At 47.7% G+C, this 22,658-nt stretch overlaps 2 protein-coding genes and 1 long non-coding RNA gene across 3 annotated transcripts; 2 read left to right on the top strand and 1 right to left on the bottom strand.

The window, feature by feature from the left end:
* Positions 1-627: 627 nt before the first annotated feature.
* LOC309805192 lies at positions 628-2,933 on the bottom strand. Its single transcript, XR_014294234.1, has 2 exons — positions 2,845-2,933; positions 628-2,216 (listed from the first exon to the last, which is right to left on the bottom strand). It is a non-coding gene; the product is annotated as an uncharacterized lncRNA (long non-coding RNA).
* A 664-nt stretch (positions 2,934-3,597) lies between these two features.
* TRIM52 (tripartite motif containing 52) lies at positions 3,598-14,094 on the top strand. The gene is made up of 2 exons (XM_082623084.1): positions 3,598-4,385; positions 9,396-14,094. The coding sequence occupies exons 1-2, from the start codon at positions 3,600-3,602 to the stop codon at positions 9,714-9,716; spliced, it is 1,107 nt and encodes a 368-aa protein (XP_082479210.1). The 5' UTR covers positions 3,598-3,599; the 3' UTR covers positions 9,717-14,094.
* Positions 14,095-17,291: 3,197 nt separating this feature from the next.
* RACK1 (receptor for activated C kinase 1) lies at positions 17,292-22,104 on the top strand. Its single transcript, XM_082623083.1, has 8 exons — positions 17,292-17,517; positions 18,535-18,706; positions 19,241-19,388; positions 19,625-19,720; positions 20,130-20,240; positions 20,873-21,013; positions 21,524-21,634; positions 21,994-22,104. Exons 1-8 carry the CDS (start codon positions 17,409-17,411, stop codon positions 22,057-22,059), a joined length of 954 nt encoding a protein of 317 aa, XP_082479209.1. The 5' UTR covers positions 17,292-17,408; the 3' UTR covers positions 22,060-22,104.
* The last annotated feature ends 554 nt before the right edge of the window (positions 22,105-22,658 follow it).

The following is a 22,658-nucleotide window of genomic DNA, read 5'->3' as shown; positions in this document are numbered from 1 at the left end:
AATTTAAAAATTGTTCTTTGCTCTTGGGCCTCCCAAAAAGAAACCGAGGGCCAGATTTGCCAATCCCTGTGTGACCAAGCCCGTGCTAGACTGCCTCTCTGGTACCTCTGATAAGTGGTCCCCAGTGTCTGTGTGACAAGTACCTGCCTCCTCACCATAAGCTGGAATTTAATCATCTGCAGTTGTGTGGGGTTCTTCAGCCTAAAAAGGCTGATGTAAGTTTCCATGGATAAATTTTCTGAAATCAGAGTCCTGAGAAAAATGCACTGGCAGCCACCACCATTGCTGAGCCCTTGTTCCTGAGTGCCCTCCGCTGCAGCTGTTTTCCCAGTGCCCCTGGGACAATGGCACCTGAGGCCCTGTGTGTGCTAAATGGTCTACTCCAACAACCCACAGCTCCCAGCTGAGTTCAGGAGAAGGCTAGCAGTCTTCCTATGAATAGAAGAGTGTGCCTGGTTGCTGGGGATGTGGAATTTGCAAGAGGGCTTAAAACCAAGCCTCCCATATACCCTGATAAATAACAGCTAAGCCTCACAACCTGAGGGAATCTAAACAAAGCCGCCTCTCCCAGCTGCCACTTGGATTTGAGGAGACGTAATTCAGAGGTAAAAGAAGATAAAATAGGTATTGAACTTTACAGGTCTTTATTCACCTAGGTATGCTTGATAATGGGTGTCCACTCTATGTTCCTTTTAAGTCTCAACAGTTCCTTCAGGATGATCCCCCAAGCCTTCTCTCACCATCTTCTTCCGCCCATTCCCCCTTGCTCTTTCTCCAGCTCTCCTTCCCACCTGGGCCCTGCTCCCTGGGGCAAGCAGGAACTTGCTTTTATAAGCAGCCCCGTCTTCCCTTGGTCTGCTCCCCAGCTCTTTGCCCACCCGCTTCCATGTGCAGGGGAGAACCTGCATTTAGAGATGGGGAAGTATTCCAGCCTTGAAACTCAGTTCCAGTTCTCATTGCTCATATTTTCCCCGTGGCTTCTCAGGGTCAGTCGTGACCTCCAGGATGGTTCCCAGATTGTATATGGGAGTTTACTTGCTAGTTTTCTAACAAACACCAGCAATAGGTGTCCCACCTTAGGCAGGTCAGACCTGGGTTTCAACTCCCTCCCTCTCCAGACAAAAGGGTCTCAGAACCCCTAGCATGACAGGGAATTCCCTGGCGGTCCAGTGGTTAGGACTCCAAGCTTCTACTACAGGGGGCACGGGTTCGATCCCTGTCCAGGGAACTAAGATCCTGAGCACTGTGGCCAGAAAGAAAAAAAACAACCTAGGATGACACATGGCATATTATTTTTCCCCTCAGCATTCAAATCACTTGACCCTACTCAAAGTGGGAGAGAATAGGAGATAAGGGAGAGTTTCTTCTAAGGCTTATCTACTACAGGAAAGGAATATAGTGACAGGTGATGAGGATAAAAAGATAACTCCAGTGGGCACTGTTCAAACCATTTTACAATTAATCCAACTTCACAACAACCCATGACGTGTGTGCTACTATCATCTTTATGTTGCAGATGGGGAAACTGCAGCACAGGGATGTTAAGAAACGAATCCAAGGTCATACAGAGAGTGACAGAGTTGGGGTGTGAACACAGCCTGGTGCCAGCCTCAGGGAAGAGTCTCCTTCAGGAGATTATGCCTGGGCAGAGACTTGAAGGTTAATTAGGGATTATATCCAAGTGAAGCAGTGAGGTGAGAGCCTTCTAGGTGAGTGAACAACATGCCCAAAGACATAGAGGCAACAGCTTGGCTTGAGTGTGTCAGACTTTCATTTCAGGTGAACGGTACTGGTGGCTGAAAGATGGACTTAAATGAGGCCAAGTGACCCTTCAGGAAACTTCTTGTCCATTTGGAAGCTGATGGGGTCAGATGTAGGCTGGAAGGAACAGAGATAGAGAAGACCTAGATTTCAGGAGATAAAAACCAGCAAAACTCGATGGTAGCAATTTGTTGGGTTCCATTTATTTACTCAGCAGATATGTAGGGAGTACTCGCTATATATTCAGCACTATGACAGAAGAGCTATGTGTACAATGTTGAATAGCACGTTTACCATTCTTGCTCTGTGGGACTTAGAGTCCAAGCTTGGGCCCAGAGAGGGAAAGGAAGGGATCCAGGGCTCGCTGAAGTTTCCTTTAGGGCAGGTGGAGTTCCTCAAACCAAAGTGACCAATTATTGAGAGGTGCAATCACTCCAATGGGTGTTGAACAGCATCTTATTGAAGTAAAACAGAACATATCAGAGTGACTTGAACGCCCTAAGGAAAAGAACAATTTCCCCCAATTTTGTTTCTGTCATATATGTGCAAGTCTGTATTGGATCAATATGTGCAATGTACTTCTTACTGAGGGTCAAGTTAAAAAAAGAAAAAAATAAACCTTGCGAACCTTGGGTGAAGGACGACCGCTCGCCTATAACTCTATACTCCTTGAAGGAACAATCATGCCTTACTCATTTTTTTGTTCCTATAACGTGGATAGATGAAAATGGGGGGATAAATGGATGGATGGGTTATGCATGCATATGATGGATGGATGGAGAGATAGAGGGATGGATGAAAAATGGTTATTTGGGTGGGTGGATGCGTGCATGCATGGTGAGTGGATGGTGAATGGAAGGATTATAGATGGAGGTAAAAAGATCCACAGGCCGAGTTGGTGCCTGCTGAGGGCAGGCAGCAAGAAAGGGGTGAATTGGTCTGAGGAAAGTTGGAAGCACCCAAGTCTTCACGCGAGATGCTTTGATCTCACCGCCACCCAACCGCGCAGCGAGCTCGATCCCGCCAGGTTGCTACAGACCACGCCCTCGAGCGCTGTAGCAGTGTAGATAGAATGCTCCCTACCACAAAGGCCTCTGGGTAGAGGGGCCGGAAGTGCACGAGAGTACCAGAGGGCGGCCGCCGTAGTCCCCACCATTTTGGGCCCATGTGGGAACGGGCTTTCCTGAGAGGCTGTTGGACCCTCTGCGTCTGGCTGATTAGAGCGCTCAGTGGCTTAAACTGATTCTCTCGCCGCCTCCACCCATTCTGACCAGGCCGTCTTTCCTGTCTGGGGCGGCTGGATGGGCTGCAGGGGTCTCCGGGGTGCGCGTCTCCGGGGGAAACCATAGAGAGGTGGCCCTCCGTCCGCCCAGTCCGCCCCCTCCCGAGTGTGGGTTAACGCGCCTACGTCATTTTCGGTCTCCTCTGGCGGGCTGAGGAGCGCCGGCTTGCGAGGCGGACGGCTTGTGAGGCGGACGGCTTGTGAGGCGGACGGCTTGTGAGGCGGACGCCGCTGGGTCAGGCAAACCGGGAGGGAGGCGAGAAACGTGGAGGGATCCGAGTTTGCACGCTGAGTCTCGAAGGGAAGTGGGGGCCGCAGCCTGGTTCCGCCCCCACTGCCTTCCGAGGGCAGCTGTGAGTTCGGGCCTGGGGCTTTCGCGCTTAAAGCTGAGGAGTCTGAGAGAGGAGAGCAAGGCTTCTCTGAGGGCCCGAGTAGGCAGAGCAGGGTTGGGGACAGCTTTGGATCACCAGCGTAGCTTGGAGGCAGGCGTGCCGGTGTGTCCCCCGCTTCTCAGCTGTGAGCTGACGCATCCATACCAAACCGGCAGCGCGTTAAGATGGCTGCCTATACCGCTGCTCCCAACACCCTGCAGACCCTTCAGGAGGAAGTGGTGTGTGCCATCTGCCTGGATTACTTCAAGGATCCCGTGACCATCGACTGCGGGCATAACTTCTGCCGAGGGTGTGTGACGCAGCTGTGGGGCAAGGAAGATGAGGAAGTCAGGGACGAAAAGAAAGATGAATGGGAGGAGGACGGCGAGGCGGTGGGGGCCATCGGTGGATGGGGCAACTCCATTCGAGAGGTTTTATACCAGGGGAATGCTGACGAGGAGTTGTTCCAGGACCAAGACGATGATGAACTCTGGGACGGTGACGGTGGCGTAAGGGATTATGTGTGGGACCAGGAGGAAGAAGAGGAGGATACGGACTATTACCTGGGAGGCGTGAGACATGACCTGAGAACTGACGTCTACCCAGAAGAAAAGGAGATATTGGAAGAATACGATGAGGACAACCAAGAGCTGTATCCTGACACTCACCTGCCTCCTCCCCCGGCCCCTCCACGGCAGTTCACCTGCCCCCAGTGCCAAAAGAGCTTTACGCGTCGCAGTTTTCGTCTCAACTTGCAGCTGGCCAACATGGTCCAGATAATTCGCCAGATATGCCCCACTCCTAATCGAGGGAGCCAGGGGAATGATCAGGGCATCCGCTCCAAACACCAAGAAGCTCTGAAACTATCCTATGAGGTGGACAAAGAGGCTACCCGTGTGGTGTGTCCAGAATCCAGGAGCCAAAAACAGCACAGTGTGGTGCCAATGGAGGAAGTGGTTCATGAGTACGAGGTGAGCGGCATGAGGGAATGTGGGGATTTGAAGGGAGTGGAGGAGAAACCAGGGGAGCTGGGGACTTGGTAGTTGAGCCTCTTCTTTTGTGAGGGATGGGGCACAGGGTGGAGAGAGATGGGCATATGCGGACGAAGGAGACATTGGCTGAGGCTGACTGGCTTCCCCAGAGGAAACTGAGTAAAGACAAAAGACAGCAACTGGGAGCTGACCACTGTTGTTACTCCCTTTCAATCTACCGAAGTATAAGGGGGTATAAGTGACAGACCCCACCCCACCCCCAGTACTTAATTTCCCTCTGATGTGAGTCCTGAGTCTATACCTGACCAAGACTCGGGGATCCTTCATATACAGGAATGGAAAGCCACAGTACTGGTAGATAACAGACATTCGGGACGCCAGCACAAGCAGTATCAAAACAGAGAACTAATACTGGTGAGACCAAAAAGCCAGGCGCGATTCCTGGACTAATAAGAGCAACTGGACACACCCACCCTCCCAAAGTCTGGGGTCACTTTCCCACCTTCAGTAGGGCCCATTTTCCCTGCAGAGAAAGGCAGAGGGCATAAACATCTTTGATGGATCAGAATAAACCTCTTGGCCTGATCACTTTCCTTACCTGGTATTTTATCAGAGTGGAAGAAGTTAAGGATTTAGGATCAGATGACCTGGCTCTGCAATTTACTGTCTAATCTTGGGCAAGTCTCAACCTCTTAGCTTTACTTTTCCCCTAGGCTTGTTAAGATTAAAAGAGATCATATATGTGAAAGTATTTTATAAACCATAAAGCGCTGAACAGATGTTTCTTTAGTTTGACTTTCCTCTAGTTTCTTTTCATTCCTTTGGGTTCTGATTTGGTTAATACCTTGCTTTCTAGGCCTGATCTGAGTATTAGAAAATTGTCTCAATGACAGCATGAATACTGTTAAAAAGCCTAGATGGATGTGACTCCTAGCAGTACCCAGGGAGGGAGAGGTTGTCTTCAAGTCCATAAAAGTCTTATAATCAATAGCAACTGCTCACGTCTTAGTAGTGCTTTACAGTTTATAAAATGTATTTCCTCATGTTCTACAGCAGTGGTTTTCAAACCATAGATTTTGACCAATTAGTGGGTCTTAAAATAAATGGATCATGCCCAGCATTATTTTTAAATGAAACAGAAAATATCAGAGTGCATGGGAGCACAGTAAGGGTAAGTATTGTTTTATGAAACTTTTAAATTATATGTACACAGGTGTATACTTGGTTTCAAAACACAAACAGAACACTGCCCTACAGGAATTATATATTAGATAATATCATCACCCCCCGTTTCACAGTAACTATTGGCAAGTGCACAGTTAAGACACAAATCTTCACTACAAACCACTGCTAATTCCATCATATTAATATGATTTAAGGATAAACCCTACTACCATGCTTTCCCCCCAGGGTAATAATTAAGTTTGCTTACAGAAGAAACTATGTCCTATATTTTTGGGTTTTGGTACATTGAAGCTGAGGAGAGGGGGTAACCTTTCATTCCTCTGCTAGGATTTTCTAGGAAGGATTTTGAAACCAAAATTTTAATTGAAAGCCAATTTAGACAAGAGAAAAGAGGTGGTCTTTTCATCTGGGGAGGCCAGCTAACACTCATTTGAAACCTCAGAAGTTATTTATAAAGCACCTTAGTAAGTATAAACAGCAAAACCAAGTTAAACAAATAGAAGATAATCCCTTTCAAAATATGTAATATTTTTTTAAAAAAATAAAACTTTTATTTTCAAACATATACCAGAACTTAGGTTGATGGTGTTACCAAATATAGGAGTTACACTGAAGACGTAAAAATTATGTAGGCTATGTGTAAACTGATATTAACTGACATATTCTTTCATTCTTTATACAGTTTATAGTTTTGTCACTTCCTTTCATTGGTAAACATGCACCTTACAGTAGCATGATTTAGAATCATAGCATACAAACCTCTCACAATAATAGTTAACATCATATGGAACTATTTTTATATAATAGTTTATTTTATATGCTATACATTAGCCACCACACAGTTCTGGTTACATTAAATTCTCTCTTGTCGGCTACTAATTCAACAAAATTTTAATCTTACTTTGGAGATGATCAAGCTTTTTTAGCTTTAGGGGCTATGAGTCGGAAGTTGTTACTCATAGACTCAAGGAATAGGTCAGTGATTTTCAGGAATAGAAAAGAAAGGCATTCTCTCCCCCTCCCTTCACACATTATATCAGCATTGCAGGGTATGGGGAGAGTTATCATTTATAAAATCATATTTAGTATTATAATGTTAAAAAGAAAAAAGATGTAATTTTTCATAATATAAGAAATAAATTGGAAAGAACTCCTTGGCTGGTGGGAATACAAAGATGGAGCAAGAATCATTCAGAGTAAGGCCTTTTGTCAATGAGGTGTATAACTAGTTGGATACCCAGAGATGTTGTGGATATGGTGCCATTTATACCGCTATTCCTTAAAGTTTAATTCTGTGTAAGAAGAGGCTTTTTAGCTCTGAAAAGTTTACTTATTTACATCTTCCATTTTGTCCATACCATGAGTTAGAGTTCATCTTGACTCTTCAAGCTAGAATCAGAGGATTATGAAAATAAGATCATTTAGATTGACCAAGGGCACCATTAAATGGTGTCAGGTTTTAGGAGGCAGACAGGTGTATAAAAAGAAAATGAACAAAGATTTCACTTGTTGAGGCTCAGGCATAACTGGATGCCTGTATTGCCCTGCCACCCAGCTGCCGCTGATAAAATCATTCATCGCTTTGCAAGAGGGACCAGATGCTTCCATCATCAGTACTCCTTGTTTTTCTGTTTTCTCCTTTGAGGTAGCTAAAGATGGCAGCCAAAAATTTTTTGAGGCTTTTATCAAGTATGGATTCATGTATGACGCAGAAGATAGGGTCAACTTCTTCAGCTGAGTTATCTGAAAGTGTTGGGCAGTGACACATGCCAAACACTGTTAAAGTTATGCCACTAAAAACAGTATTCTGCAAAGCACAATCCTCTGCAGTTTTACGATTGGACAGTATTGGAATATTAACAGGAATCTTCAAAGGCAATGAAAGCCTACTATTAAATAGCCCTTTTAATTGCAAAGGAGAAAAAAAATGGAGAAACTTGTGAAACCTTGCATTCAGAATCCTGCCACAACTTTGAGAGGAAATTGAGGAATTCCAGAATTTCTTCATCGATCTGCGTCTGAACTCTGAATTCACTGAGCATATCAAATGTCAGGTTTTAAAAAAAACAGCTCATCCTTCTTTGCTATTAGTTGAGATTAATCTACTGATAAAGAAAATTGTGCTTTGCTTATGTTCAGAATAAGGCTTTAAAAGCTGTGGATGTGCTATTTTCACTAAGCGAGCACTAAAGAATATTTTTGAAGTTGTATGAAATGAACTTAGTTGGAAGAAAAAAATTATAGGAGTATATGTTGGTGGTGCTACAGCAATGACATGTTTTAGATATGGGTCTTTGTCAAAAATTCAAGAAAACTGGCATTCAAGATGTACTGCAGGGCTTCCCTGGTGGCGTAGTGGTTAAGAATCCGCCTGCCAATGCAGGGAACACAGGTTCGAGCCCTGGTCAGGGAAGATACCACATGCCGCAGAGCAACTAAGCCCGTGCGCCACAACTACTGAGCCTGTGCTCTAGAGCCTATGAGCCACAACTACTGAGCCCGCATGCCACAACTATTGAGCCCGCATGCCACAACTACTGAAGCCCGCACGCCTAGAGCCTGTGCTCTGCAACAAGAGAAGCCACTGCAGTGAGGCACACCGCAATGAAGAAGAGTAGCCCCTGCTCACCGCAACTAGAGAAGGCCCATGCACAGCAACAAAGACCCAACACAGCCGTAAATAAATAAATTTATTTTTTAAAAAAGAAAGAAAGATGTACTGCAGCAGTCACCCATCAAGCATCGACTTCCATCAGTCTGCCCATAATCTACTGGAAATCTTAAGCCTTGCTGTCAACATAACTGTTGTGAAAAATAGTACATTTGATCCCAGTTTGCCTTGGTTTTCGAATATCTGAATGCTGCTAAGAGTGTTTTCTGTCATATACTGAGGTTCTTTGGTTGTCAAAGAACTTAGTTCAGCTGAATTTATGGACAGAACTGATTTTGGGACACCTGTGATAAAGAATCTATATTTTAAAACTTCAAAAATTAAAACTTCAAGCATAATTTAACACATTGAAGCTTAAAATACATTGACCCCAAAATGTCAGGGGGCAAACACCAACATCACTGCTCCTTATGAAATACTTTAAGTACTTGCCAAAAATCTAGCTACAGATAGCAAACTCATGCTAAAAATGTCTGGCCAATCTTTAGAGAATGGGATACATGAATGTTATTTCCAGGAAAGGAAGAAAGAGAGAAGGAAGGAAGGAAAGAAAAGGAAGGAAAAGGAAGGAAGGAAGGGAATCTAAAACTATTTTGGGTGATGTGTTCTTGACCTTGTTCTTGAAACCCACCTGCGGTAGCTTTTGGGAAGAATGTTTCACACTGATGTTCAATCCTCACTGGAAGAACTTCAGGAGGAGTTTGTGGAACTCAAAGTCTGATTGTTTTGACTAGAAACTTTCAGACTTTAATCCATTCATTATTCCATTTTCTCCTTATATCTTAAAAGCTTTTTTTTTTTTTGGTATAACTAACTGTGGGAGAAAACACTGCAAGAGTGTTGTCAAAGCAGCTTGTGTTTTGTTGCATCTTGTATACACCATCCAGGAAAGAAAAGTTAAGGCTTAACAGTGACGTGGTTATTACATCATCTGAATAAATTTTTGCCTTCCAAAATTACCATTGCTTTGAAACTTAATTTTGAAATTTTAAATAACACTGAAGGAGATAGAATGTGAGATGTTAAGCTATATGGAAAGTAAAGGTGTGGGTTACAAAAACATTGAGAAAAACTGATATATATATCTATATGCACCAGACACTCATCTGTTTATTGAATGTCTTCCCTACTAGGTTCAGCTGTTGACTGCTGTATCACAAGTCAGACTGTTTAAACTTGCTCCTCTCTACTCCTGTGGCTCTACCCTGGACTTCATCTTCACACAGACTTGCTACACATTTGAAATCCTGAACCCCAATTGCACCATGACCTTAGCTCTTAGCATTCTAGTGCAGTTAAACACACTCCAGTTATACCTGCCCTTCATCTTTATGGATGTCACTGTTGCACTGACTCCTAATTTTTTTCTTTCCCAATTTATCAGACACTTGTTAGCCTCACTTACTATCCTTCTGACCCTGGACCGCATGATTAGTCTTGGCACGAAGAACTGATCCATGTTGTGGTCTAGACCAGGGTTTCTCAACCTCAGCACTCTTGACATTTTGAGTGAGATAGTTCTTTGCTTTGGGGCGTGGGGGATGTCCTGTGCATTCAAGGATGCGTAGTAGCATCCGTGGACTCTACCCACTAGATGTATGTAGCACTCCTCCACCATTGTGACAACCAGAAGTGTCTCCAGATCTTGCCAAATGTCTTGGGGAGGGGTGGTGCAAAAAGCATCCCTGGTTGAGAACCACTTGTCTAGTCCCAGGGAAAAGTGGTCATATCTACAGACGTGCCATTACTAGCCTCACTTAGGCCCTATAGCCAGTGCCTAGCACAGGTGTTCAAAAGTGTTCAGTGGAAGAACAGCCTCACCTATCTGGAATTTTATTAAATGTAGCCTTAGCATCAGTGGATTAATTGATAATGGCCCCCCACTTCTCCCAGCTCTTGGCATACAGGTGGCAGGGTCAACAGGCCTTTTGTAAACATTAGAACTGCCTATATCACTGCCATCAAGGACTAAAACAGATAAAGCAGTATATGAAATTGAGATCTAGAAACAATTAGTAAGAAAAGGCAATCACTTCAGCTATTCCTTAGTTTCAGCAGGGCCATAGGGCAATTGTTTATTTTGTTTTTTTAAGTATTATTCAGAACTTATAGATAAGACCAGAGCCTCTCTTCCTGTCAGAGTGGGAGAAGCCCTGGGCTGATACATATTATATAACATCAGCCCTTAAAGCACTTCCTTAGCGGGCTTTCCTGGTGGCGCAGTGGTTGAGAGTCTGCCTGCCAATGCAGGGGACACGGGTTCGTGCCCCGGTCCGGGAAGATCCCACATGCCGCGGAGCGGCTGGGCCCGTGAGCCATGGCCGCTGAGCCTGCGTGTCCGGAGCCTGTGCTCCGCAACGGGAGAAGCCACAACAGTGAGAGGCCCGTGTACCGCAAAAAAAAAAAAAAAAAGCACTTCCTTAAAATCTAAGGCTCCTCCTTAGATTGGCCATCAACCTCTGGTCCCTATGCCATCCGTTCTGAAACCTTTATAGGACCAAGAGATTCTATGCTGTTTCCCACCCCTAATCCCTGACCACCTTTGAAAGCTATCCTATAACAGTGAAGTTATCACAATAATATTTATTGACTGATAAAACAGGATTACAAAAAGGGGGAGACAGGGACACTAGCCCTCTATACCAGCTCTAAAAGGACTTTCTGCAATGATGGAAGTGTTCTAAATCTGCTATGCAATATAGTAGAGGTACCACTGGCTGCATATGACTTGAGCTCTTGAAACGTGTTAAGTGCAACTCAGGAACCGAATTTTTCATTGTATTTAATTTTAATTTAAATAGTCATATATGGCTAGTGGCTGTCAAATCATGTTGAACTGTACAGTTCTATACAAAAAAGGCAGGTTGAATTCTGGTCCTTCCTAGGACCTTCAGGAGTAGTAAAATCCAAAGGGAAGAAAAGGGAGAAGTAAGACAACTTTCTTTTCTCAATCAGGAGAGAGACGGCTATAAGGTGATATTTTTAGGTATAAAAGGAGAAAAGGCAGCTCTTTTTTTTTTTTTAATCTGACCAAAATGGCCTTGAGCCAGTTAAATTGTGATCCATGTGGATCACATGTAACAGATGTGACAGGGGAGAACTCTAGTGAAAAGCAGCTAAAAAAAACCCCCATTACCCCCTTCCCAAAAAGAGCTGGGGCTAGAACCTCAAAACAGGAGTGTAAGTATAAATAAGGTTTTATGTCATGCCTGACTTTTTGAAAATGGGATGAGGGGCAGAACCTAGTATTAAAGCAGGTAAGGAGGTTCTTCCCTTTCTCCTTTCACACTAGATCCTGACAGAAGGTGGTGAGGAGGTCTTGGAGTCCTGGAAGGGAAAGCAGTTTGTGCTGGCAGCGTTAACGAGAGAAGATGAAGTGAGAGGTTCTAAGAATAACAGGGCTGAAGAGGAGACTGTGAGAGCTAAAGGTAATGATAAATCTAACTTTTAATGATAGTGTTTGCCCACAAACCAGAGTCCTCAGAGGTATAGTATGAGAATCTGGGGCTTGGGGAAACAGCTCATCTGTGCATGTGGGAAGTATAGGAGGAGATGCCACAAGGCTCCTGTTACTAGGGGACCTGTTACCCTTCTCCCCAACTATCCCCCTTCCCAAAAGGGGGGAAAATGGATACCTCAAGGATTTGAATTAGATATAGCCTTAAAGGGAGGTTCATTCCTCCATATCTCACTAACTGAGGTTCATGCTTAGGCCTTCCTTGCTTTTTCTCCCATCCTAAAGGATTCAGATCCAAAGTTGGTCAGAGACTTCTGGTCGAAAATTCCACTTGGCATCTAGCAGGGCCCCTGCAAAGATAAATGGGGATCCAGGTGGCCTGCAAGAGGATCCCTGGAAGTCACACCCCCTTTTTTGTCTACCGTTTCCTAGGCATATAAAATCCCTCCTCTCCCTCTGTAGCAAAGGATGGAATTTCTCAGCAGGCTCTGGCTGTTATCCCAGGTGTGAGCAGGGAAGGGTTATGAGAGCTGAGGGCTGTCTCCTCAGCTGTCATATCTTGTAGTGAGCTAGCTAGCCTCAACGTTCCATTTCAACATAATCTCCTGACCCTGGTTCATATGAAATCCTCTTCCTGGTAAAAAGCCGAGAACAGGCACCTTGGGTCACCTTTTGTCTCTCCCTACCACCTAATGCTGCTTTAAATCCTTTAACAAGGCAAGAAGCTTGCCTTCTGCTGGCATTTCTTATAGTTCTGCCTGGAATATAGCCACCTGACCAGATCATGCCCACTTTCATAGCCTCTGACTCTGCACATCTGCTAAAGCATTCAGGCCCTGGGGAATCCCACAGTCCCTCTCGCAGGGAAGACCCAATAGAATGCCTTAGCAGCGTTCTGGGCGACTGTTAGACCTCAGATTACTGCCTAAGATGGACAAGGAATCTTTTTCAAGAGACATTAAAAAATGGCATGTGGGGCCTCCCTGGTGGCGCAGTGGTTGAGAGTCCGCCTGCCGATGCAGGGGATACGGGTTCGTGCCCCGGTCTGGGAGGATCCCATATGCCGCGGAGCGGCTGGGCCCGTGAGCCATGGCCGCTGGGCCTGCGCATCCGGAGCCTGTGCTCCGCAACGGGGGAGGCCACAACAGTGAGAGGCCCGCATACCGCAAAAAAAAAAAAAAAAAAAAAAAAAAAAAAAAAAAAAATGGCATGTGATTTCTTTGTAAGATCTGTTCCCAGCATTAAGTTAATGCCACATCCCCACCTCTCACTAGGAAGAATGGAACAGAACCTATAATTACAGTCTCACATTTCCTTGTCTCCAGCCTTTTTGAACTTAATTCTTTAGGCCTCAATCATTAAATAGCTTCTGTATTCAGAACCCAACTCTAGACCCTGGAGTAAAGGAAGCAGGGTAGAGATGGATTGGAAGAGATGGTCAACCCCTCACTCATAAGGCCTTTGGTTAAGTCCTCTGTCCTTTCCTTTGTAAGACTCTCATGACCCTCTAGGAGACCCTCCTGTCCAGCTTCTGAACTCTACTTGTTTCTAGTCTTACTCCTCCAACCTAGCCTTCACTCTGACTACAGATGCCTTTCAGTAAAGTCAAGGCTAGGCAGGAGAGGGATGAGATAATCCTAAAGAGACTGTCCTGGGCTTCAGGACAAAAGCAGTAGGGTTCCCTGCCCACCTTGGATTTCACTCTACTTTCCTTCTTGAAACCATCACTCCCAAACTTGAGCATGCAAACCACTTGCACACCTCGTCCCCCAAGCTGATCCCTCTGCCTGGAGCGCCCTCCCTTTAACCACTTGCCCCTAACTACTCAGCCTGTGAGGCTGGCCACCAAGATTAGAATCTTCCTCATACCAAACCCTCTACCAGGTGCTGGGAATGCAACATGTGAGCAGAAACAGCCTAGTCCCTGTCCTTAGGGCACTCGAGGAGACGGTGGCACAATTTAAATGAGACCCAACAAACACTGCACCACTACTATGACAGCATGAAATAGAGGAGCCTGACCTACATCTGAGGGTCACAGAGGGCGGCAACCGGAGCTGAGACCTGAAGGAAGCTTAGACTTAACTAAGAAAAGGGGGTTAGACACGGTGGGCCTTCCGGGCAGAAGAACAATACGTGTTCTGTGTGGGAGAGAACTGATGAGTTGGAGGAGCAAGGGAGGGCCAATGTAGTCACAGCAACAGAGTATGGGGCATGCCAGAGCCAACCACACTGGATCCGCAGGAGGACAGTAAAATGAAGGGAAACCGCCTGCCCAGGGCTGGCAGTCAGCAGGCCCTCTGGTCCTGGCCACCCACCTTTCCCTTAGTCCCTTACCCGGCACCTACAGAAGCCCTCACCTCAGCATTCAAGGGAAGACCTCTCTCACCTCTTGAATGCTGGCAGGAGGGGATGGAGGCCTCTGCTCCTGGAGATCATGGGCCTCTGGCAAGAAGCCTAGGGGGCTCTTTCCAGCTGTGTGGGTCCTGGGGGCTCCCTTCAGAAAAGGAATAGTGAGACAGACTTCCTTAGAAGAGCCTCTCCAATTTCTTCCGTGGGATTCTTACCTTGTGTGGAATGGAGGTGGTGCCCGTCGGGACGGGAAGGATGGGGCAGCCCAGGGGCTCATATGATAAGTGGGTGAGACAACACTAAACTCAGGGCCAGGACCAGTTCTGCCTATAGGGCGTGGGCGGCCTGGAGAAGAGGGAAGATGGCTTGGAGGAGAGCTGAATCTTCCCCAAAGGGCAGGTGAGAGCAGGCTTCCACCTCCCTGAGGTTGGAGAAAAGAGGCCCTGGGTGAGAAGGAAGAGGCCTGGAGGCCCGGCCCAACCTGGCTAGGGTAGTTAGTAGACTTCGTTGTGAAAGGCACAGCTGATTCTCAAACTATCCAGCAGCGGAGGGACATCACTCTGCTGGAAGGGGCCAGGCTCCCTTTGCTAATCGAGAGTGAACCTACAGATTCCTACTTGAGAGGGGTGAGGAGACCAGGTGGACCCTAACCGGGCCAAGTGAGGACCTGGATGCCCAAAGGGAGCCACGGATGCCCTTGAGGGAAGCGGGCATGGATGGGGCTCAACTGCAGCAGGGGCTGGGCAGGAAAGGCTGCTCCACCCCCCCCCCCGCGGGAGCTACTGCCAGAGGTTCCCAGCGTCCCCAGGGTTGGGGCAAGGCCTCCTTCGGCTAAAGATTGTCTTTCAGTGGCATTATGGCCTGCTGGCCTACCCTCCAAGAAAGGATAGGCCAGGTGGTGGTTGGAGGAAAACTCTGAAGTGGAAAGCCTGAATCCTGCAAGGTCTCTGGTCGACAGGAAATTCCACTACATCCCATTTCTCTCTCCTCCACTGGCTTAGTCCTGGTGGGCTCCAGGGCAAAACCTGAATTCCCTCCTTGGCCCCATAGGAGGCAGCACTGCGAGAATGTCTCAAGAGTAGAGACAAGTGTGGGGAGAGGCCTGCGGGTCGGGAAAGGCACCTTCAAGGGTCTCAGCCCAGAGGCAGGGCAAGGAGGACTTGGGAGGGCCTGGGCAGAGGTGGGCTGGGGAACCCGGGAGGGCAGGGCTTATCTGGGAGGCTTCTGGAAAAGAGCCTAGTGTTACAGAAAGGTCCCATCTTTGAGCCGACGTGAAGGACCTGGCTGGCTCCTTTTAAACCTAGTCTCCTGGTGTCCTACCTCAGGGATGCAGATTCCACAGGGGCACCCCGGGCGAAGTTCAAGAAACATAGAGCCGAATGAGGTTTCTCGAGGGGAAAAAATGTAATAATGTGATTGAGTGATGGCGTCTTTGGAGAGTGGAGGTAGGAGGTGGAGGAGCCAGTGTTCTCGAGGGCAGAGAGGAGATGCTGGGCAACATTCCACATTCCACACTGAGATGACCAAGAATCGCTCACCTCTCCACTGTGCTGAGCGCCCAGTGGGGCGCAGGCACGGCGGGAGTCGTGGGCAGCGAGCTGGATACTGGAGTGAGTAAACGCAAGGGTCTACCACGACCATAGGAGAAACAGAACACGTGGGTGGGGGTAGAGTTCAGTGTTGGAAAAGCGACAGGATAGCCAGGTGGGGGCGCCATGGAGGCAGGTGATGTACAAGCCTGGAAGCCTTAAAGGACAGTCGTTAGGTGATGGAGGAGCCCAGCGTGGCTGCGGAGGAAGGCAGGCGTCCGCAAGGGACCAGGAGAGTAGCTGCCCTCAAGCGATGGATTCTGGCCTTCTTCGCACACTTGAGTGGCCATAACCCACAGCAGCTTTGCCATTGCCCCTCGCCTTTTTTCCCAAAGGCAGGCGTTCTAGCACGGCTTTCCAAGGTCCTTCCCCCAGACTGCGAGGCCCTCAGTCAATTGCCCTCCACCTCCATCTCATTGTTTTGGTCCCCACGGCCTCCAACGCTCCAGCTCTGTACTTTCGCACTGACTCTTCCCTCCGATTGGAACATTATCCCCCCCCCCATAAATTCTCAGGGCTTTCTCCCACATCTTCCTGTCTTTGTTAAAATCTCCCCCTCGAGCTCTCTTCTCCCCATCCCATCGGATGTAAACTCAAAAAACAACAAAGAAACAGGTACGTTTTATCTTGTTCACAGCTGTATTCCCAAGACCTAAAATAGGGTCTGGTACCCAAGAGGTTCTCACTAAGTTGTGTGCATTTACTCTGCCAGGCATTTTTCTGGGCGTTTTACCTATCTTAACCCATTTACTCTCCACACCATGAGAGGTAGGTACTATTATTCCCACTCTTATTTCACAGATGAGAAAATAAAGTTAATACATGTTACAAACAGGAATGAAATATTTGGGCACGCCTGAACCCGCAAACCCCTCACCTTTCTGTGAGTGGTTTGGCCTGAGTACGGAGAAGTCAGAACCCGGAGGTCCTTCCTCTTGGGGCTTTTCAGTTTCTGCGAGAGCTCTCCGCGCTCTTGCCTAGGCGGGAGCGGGCTACTGTCCAGCAGCCCACAGACTGATTTTTTCCTCCATCCCCGGTTTTCGCTCCGTAACCCATTCCTGCCTTAGCCCTGGGTGGACTAAATCTTTCCGGGCATGGAGTTCCTCAACCAAAACCATCAGAACATCAATCTCTTGAGGGAAGAGTTGCCCCCCGCGCGCAAGGAAATCTGTTAGGGTTTAATAGTTCACCTGAGCACAGTTTATTTTTAAAATTTAATACCGTATTTTTCACATTGCCCACCGTTACTCACAGTTGCGCCCACGAAATTACGCTCCCTCTCCGCTGCCCTCCAAGCCATCAAGCGGAAAGGGCGGGGTTCGCGCTGAGCCACGTAGGGACAGTGAAGACGCTAGGCGATCCTTACGGGAATGGGGCGTGCACTTTCTCTCTTCCGCTTTTTAGACCTCATACCCCAACCGTGAGGCGCCTTTTTTAAATATTCGGGCGTGTTGGTTTCGGAATGTATTTGTAAGGTGTTGCCAAATTATGTTGCGCGGCGGAGGAGACCATGAGGTCTTCTTATTTTACATCCCACCGTGCACTACACGGCTCCACCATCTTGAGCAGAAGTGAATTATAGGAGGGCGCCATTTTGCTCGAGAGGGCGGATATTTCCGGTTCCGGCGTGGAGTTGCTCGCTCTTTTTCTCCGCAGGGCCGCGGAGGGGACGTGTGTTTGTGGGTCGTCTCTCTGAGCAATCGAGTTCCATCCTTGTCGCTGCGGCGACACCCGCACCCGTCGCCGTCATGACTGAACAGATGACCCTTCGTGGCACCCTCAAGGGCCACAACGGCTGGGTGACCCAGATCGCTACCACTCCCCAGTTCCCGGACATGATACTGTCCGCCTCTCGAGGTACGGCTGAGGTGCCAGGTAGAGGATTGAGGGGTAGGGGGCGTTGCGCGCGTCGCATGACTGGGCCCGTGGGCCGCGAGGTGGAGTGTGAGTTGACCCCTGCCTAGGTGTTAGCACGGCTAAACCCATGAGGCGTCCCCACTTTGCAGACTCCGAAACACGGATGGCTGCCGGGAGGGTTGCACGGTTGGGGGCTTTTTAAAAATCTCTGGCCCCCTAACCCGCGTGTGTGGCTGTGTGCCCAGGAGCCTACGGGTCGGGCGGCGCGGTGATGAACCCAACATGCCATCTGAGTGCCCATGCTGAAACCCAGAGGCTGTTTCTGAGCTGCCGCCCGGCCGTCTACTCGGTGGGAAGTGGGGGGACTCCACGGAGAACCTCGTGACACCAGTCTCACGGCTAACCCGGGTCTGCCCATTCTGCTCTGGGTTTTTCTTATTCACTGTGTACCTGGTTGCCTTTGGAGACTTCTTGTGCCTTGCGTTTGCGCCCACGCTATTTAAAAATGGATCATCTAAGGCTAGGATCACATCTGGCACTTAATAGGAAAGCTTGTTGAGTGGAACACGTTGCAGGGAGAGCATGCAGTCCTGTAGCGCCTAAAGTGACTTCTGATTCCAGCACTTCTTGCAGCCCTCAGCAGTAGTCTCTGGAGGCCCACAGCTAGTCTTCCCACACCCAGGCTGCTGTGTTCATGCATTAGACCTCAGACCTCAGAAAATAATTAAAATAGACGTTGAATTGGTCTGAATCTCCAAAAGGGGCATCCCTAACCTGGTGAAGTTCCACACACCTGAGTTAAATTCTCAGGGTACCAGTTAGCTCTACTTGACTCTTGAATAGAGAGTCACTTGGATTTGGCTAGTAACTGCACTCATAGCCTGTAGTTCCCCTACCCCCTAAATGCCCTTAATTTATCTTGTGAGCCCACCAGTCACCTTGAGGCATTATCCAGTAGGTCAGAGGGTGGCCTGTGGGGTTTCTCACTGGGTTTTCTTTTGTTTTACCTGCCCTTAGACAAGACCATCATCATGTGGAAGCTAACCAGAGATGAGACCAACTACGGTATCCCACAGCGTGCTCTTCGGGGTCACTCCCACTTTGTTAGTGACGTGGTCATCTCCTCAGATGGCCAGTTTGCCCTCTCAGGCTCCTGGGATGGAACCCTTCGCCTCTGGGATCTCACAACGCAAGTAGCTGCTCTGGGGCACTGGGGGAAAGCCTGGTAGAAATGAGGTAGATAATATCTGGAAGTGGTTTCCCAGGGGTGATTGGGTTCGTTGTGGGAACTATAAGGAGAGAATACCTGGAGAAGATAGTTGTGGTTGTTTGGCCACCCTCCTTGTTTTTAATGTTATACAGAATTGCTGAGGAGTGGTCTGGCTGAGCAGTTTTATCAGATATTGCACTTGGGAGCAGGCAAAGTTTGACCATGTTGTGTGCTGGGAGCTCGGTCTTTGGATGGTCGGGCATAACGGAGGATCCTGGTGATGAGAGGTGACATTGTCAGCCAATCCCCACATGGGAGTGAGGACATGTCCTGCAATTCTGAAGGGATTCTCCGGCATATTCTTGGCCAAGGGCCTGCTGTTATCAAAGCCACGTCCAGGGTTGTGTGAGTGATGCCGCTCCATTGGGAGAGGAACCAGGCCAGGGAAACAGTCTGACTGTGTAAGAATGTTTGCAGAGTCGGTCTAGAGAGTAACCACATCTTTCCTCTCAGGGGCACCACCACGCGCCGATTTGTAGGCCATACCAAGGATGTGCTGAGTGTGGCCTTCTCTTCTGACAACCGGCAAATTGTCTCTGGCTCCCGAGATAAAACCATCAAGCTATGGAATACTCTGGGTGTATGCAAATATACTGTCCAGGTAAAGTGAAGGCACGTGTAGGGAGCACATGTTGAACACTTTCTCCCATCCTTCTTTATGGTGCCTTTATATGGTGATTTCAAGCCTCATCTGGGGTTCTGTCAATCTTAAAGGTTTGGGTTCTGAAGGTATGAATACACGACTGTCAACATCCCACGTAACTGAGGGGAGGGGTGGGGGTCTACAGTTTCATGGGACAAGACAGTTTCTCCTTATTTCCTTTCCATCCTTTGCAGGATGAGAGCCACTCAGAGTGGGTGTCTTGCGTCCGCTTCTCGCCCAACAGCAGCAATCCCATTATTGTCTCCTGTGGCTGGGACAAGCTGGTCAAGGTGAGCTTGGACCCAGGGTGTTAGGCCTTTACCAACCAGAATGTATTCCCACTGCCTCCCAGTTGGTCACTCTGAAAGCTTTGTTCCTCAACTGACCATTTTCTTCTTGATATTTTCTCATTACAGGCCATTAAATTTTGACATTTGGTCTGAAGTAGCTAATTGGGAACCCAGAGTCCCTTGTAAGATGGCAACACAGAAAGCTTTTTTCCCCCCCGTTTTAATCCTCACTGTCCTTACGTGGTCAAGACAGATTCTTTGACCCTTTTTTGTTACTGATAGAATGGAAATTGGCTATCCTATCCAGGAATACTTTTAAGCACGGTGCCATGCCTTTTATTTGAGCTGAGCCCTCTTGACCCTGATGGATCCCCAGGCCAGGTTCTTCACCTGTGACCCACAATTTCAGGTATGGAACTTGGCAAACTGTAAGCTGAAGACCAATCACATTGGCCACACAGGCTACCTGAACACTGTGACCGTCTCTCCAGATGGATCCCTCTGTGCTTCTGGAGGCAAGGTATTGAGAAGCCAGGAGTCTCCTACTCAGTGGGGGACAGTGTCTTAGAATACCTAAGATAGTGAGATAGCAATTTAAGAGTAAATGTTTCTGAAGAATATTCTGAGAATGATGTAGATACGGTATGCTCTTTAAAAGAGATCGTTTTCTGTGAAGCTGGTTTCTTAAAGCTGCTGATGAGATTAGGATCCTGTGTTTTTGGAGCTTATAGTGATGCATTTTCAAGTTGTCAGAGACTCTTGATAGGGTTAGTGAGGTGTCATGTATTAAAGGAAAAGCATACAGAGATAAATGCTGATACTTGAGAGGAGGTCAGGGTACTGTGATAAGCAGTTAGGAATTAAGGCAGAGGGCTTCCCTGGTGGCGCAGTGGTTGAGAGTCCGCCTGCCAATGCAGGGGACACGGGTTCGTGCCCCGGTCCGGGAAGATCCCACATGCCGTGGAGCGGCTGGGCCCGTGAGCCATGGCCGCTGAGCCTGTGCGTCCGGAGCCTGTGCTCCACAACGGGAGAGGCCACAACAGTGAGAGGCCCGCGTACAGCAAAAAAAAAAAAAAGAATCTTGAGACAAGGTGGGTGGGATTAACATCTGGAAGAAGTCACATTGCCCTGACTCGTGCTTTGTCCACCCAGGATGGCCAGGCCATGTTGTGGGACCTCAATGAAGGCAAGCACCTTTACACGCTAGATGGTGGGGACATCATCAATGCCCTGTGCTTCAGTCCCAACCGCTACTGGCTCTGTGCTGCTACAGGCCCTAGCATCAAGATCTGGGTGAGTGTGGGCTGCAGTTGAGGCCAGATACCTGGCTCTGCAAGCCCCGGCAATGTTATTTCCTAACGTGTCATGTGGCTCACTGGTGGGATTTGAACTTCCTGAACAACTGAACCATCACACTGCCAGTGGATACCTGAAAAGAATGAGTAAAACTTCTTGGGATTGGGATTTGCAGTGGTGGGAGATCTTTGCCTACTGAAAAAGGACGACGACCAAGTGTAGCAATTTACTCAGCCTCAGCACAATTGACACTTTGAGTAATCCATTGTTGGAAGAGGCAGTCTTGTGCACTTTAGGATGTGTAACAGCCTCCCAAGCCGCTGCTTCCTACAAGATACCTGTAGCAAACTAGTGGCAAACAAAAATGCCTCTCGGCATTGCCAACTGTCCCCAAGGGGGCAAAAACATCATTCTCTTTTGAGAACTACTGAATTACAGATCAGAGAGGCTTTTGAGAGTGGCATTGAAGTGCTGAGTGTCCTCACCCTGGGTTTACCCCTTCCCCAGGACTTGGAGGGCAAAATCATTGTAGATGAACTGAAGCAAGAAGTTATCAGTACCAGCAGCAAGGCAGAGCCGCCTCAGTGTACCTCTCTGGCCTGGTCGGCTGATGGCCAGGTAAGTGGGTCTGTCCTCAGGTGATTCGGCTTTTAACCTTTCTCACTTTCTGCTCGTCAGCCATTTACAAAACCAGTGTCTTTGACATAAGTAAAATGATTATTGTCATTTTACTGACACAGCGTCAGTAGGAAGATTGTGGTCTATGGGGCAGTGGTTATCTGTCTTCAATTAAGACCTTGGTTAACTTCACCAGTTTACAAACCTGTGAGTGCTTAGTGCCAGCTGTTGCTTCCTCTAGGAATACATAACTACCCGTGAATAGTAGTGGGTGATTAAAAAGAAGGGCCATCTTTGTTGCAGTAGCAGGACTGCAGAATTCCATGGCTCTGACTTAATCTGTCATCTCTCCCTTGCAGACTCTGTTTGCTGGCTACACAGACAACCTGGTGCGAGTGTGGCAGGTGACCATCGGCACCCGCTAAAAACATGGGAGAGCTTTAAAAATTAAAAAAACTGGTTTTCTTTTATAGTGAGTGTCTTCTCTGAAAACTTCCTGAAACTCATCAGGTTTGTGCAGTCTGCATCAGATTGTGGGGCTCTGGTTAAAAAGGTTTTTTGCTTTTCTTGTTTTAATCCTTTAAGGCAGCGCTCCCCAACCTTTTTGACAGTAGGGACTTGTTTCATGGAAGGCACTTTTTCCATGGACCGGGGTTTGGGGAGAGGTTGGTTTGGGCAGTAATGTGAGCAATGGGGAGCAGCAGACCAAGGCTTCCTTGCTCGCCCGCCACTCGCCAGAGGTTGGGGACCCCTGCTTTAAGGCAGGGCAACTCACCAGAAGAGCTGCTGCGTAATGACTCCTTTGCACTCCTTCCATAATTGAAGATTTAAAATAGTGTGGGATGGTCTAGAGGTGTTAATAATCAGAGATGGCTTTTCCTCAAGTGGCAACTAAATGACAAATGTGCAGCATATTGAGGTCTCTTACATATACCCTCCAACTCATAATGGCAATGCGTCTTTTCTTTGACTTCAATTTAGTGGGACTTCAACTAGATATAATGACATATAAAAAGACTTTGGA

This window comes from Mesoplodon mirus (assembly GCF_964341445.2).
Source record: "Mesoplodon mirus genome assembly, chromosome: 5".
In the NCBI taxonomy this organism is placed as follows: Eukaryota; Metazoa; Chordata; class Mammalia; order Artiodactyla; family Ziphiidae; genus Mesoplodon; species Mesoplodon mirus.
Note: the sequence above shows the minus strand (reverse complement) of the source record. Positions and strands in the feature narration are given on the sequence as shown.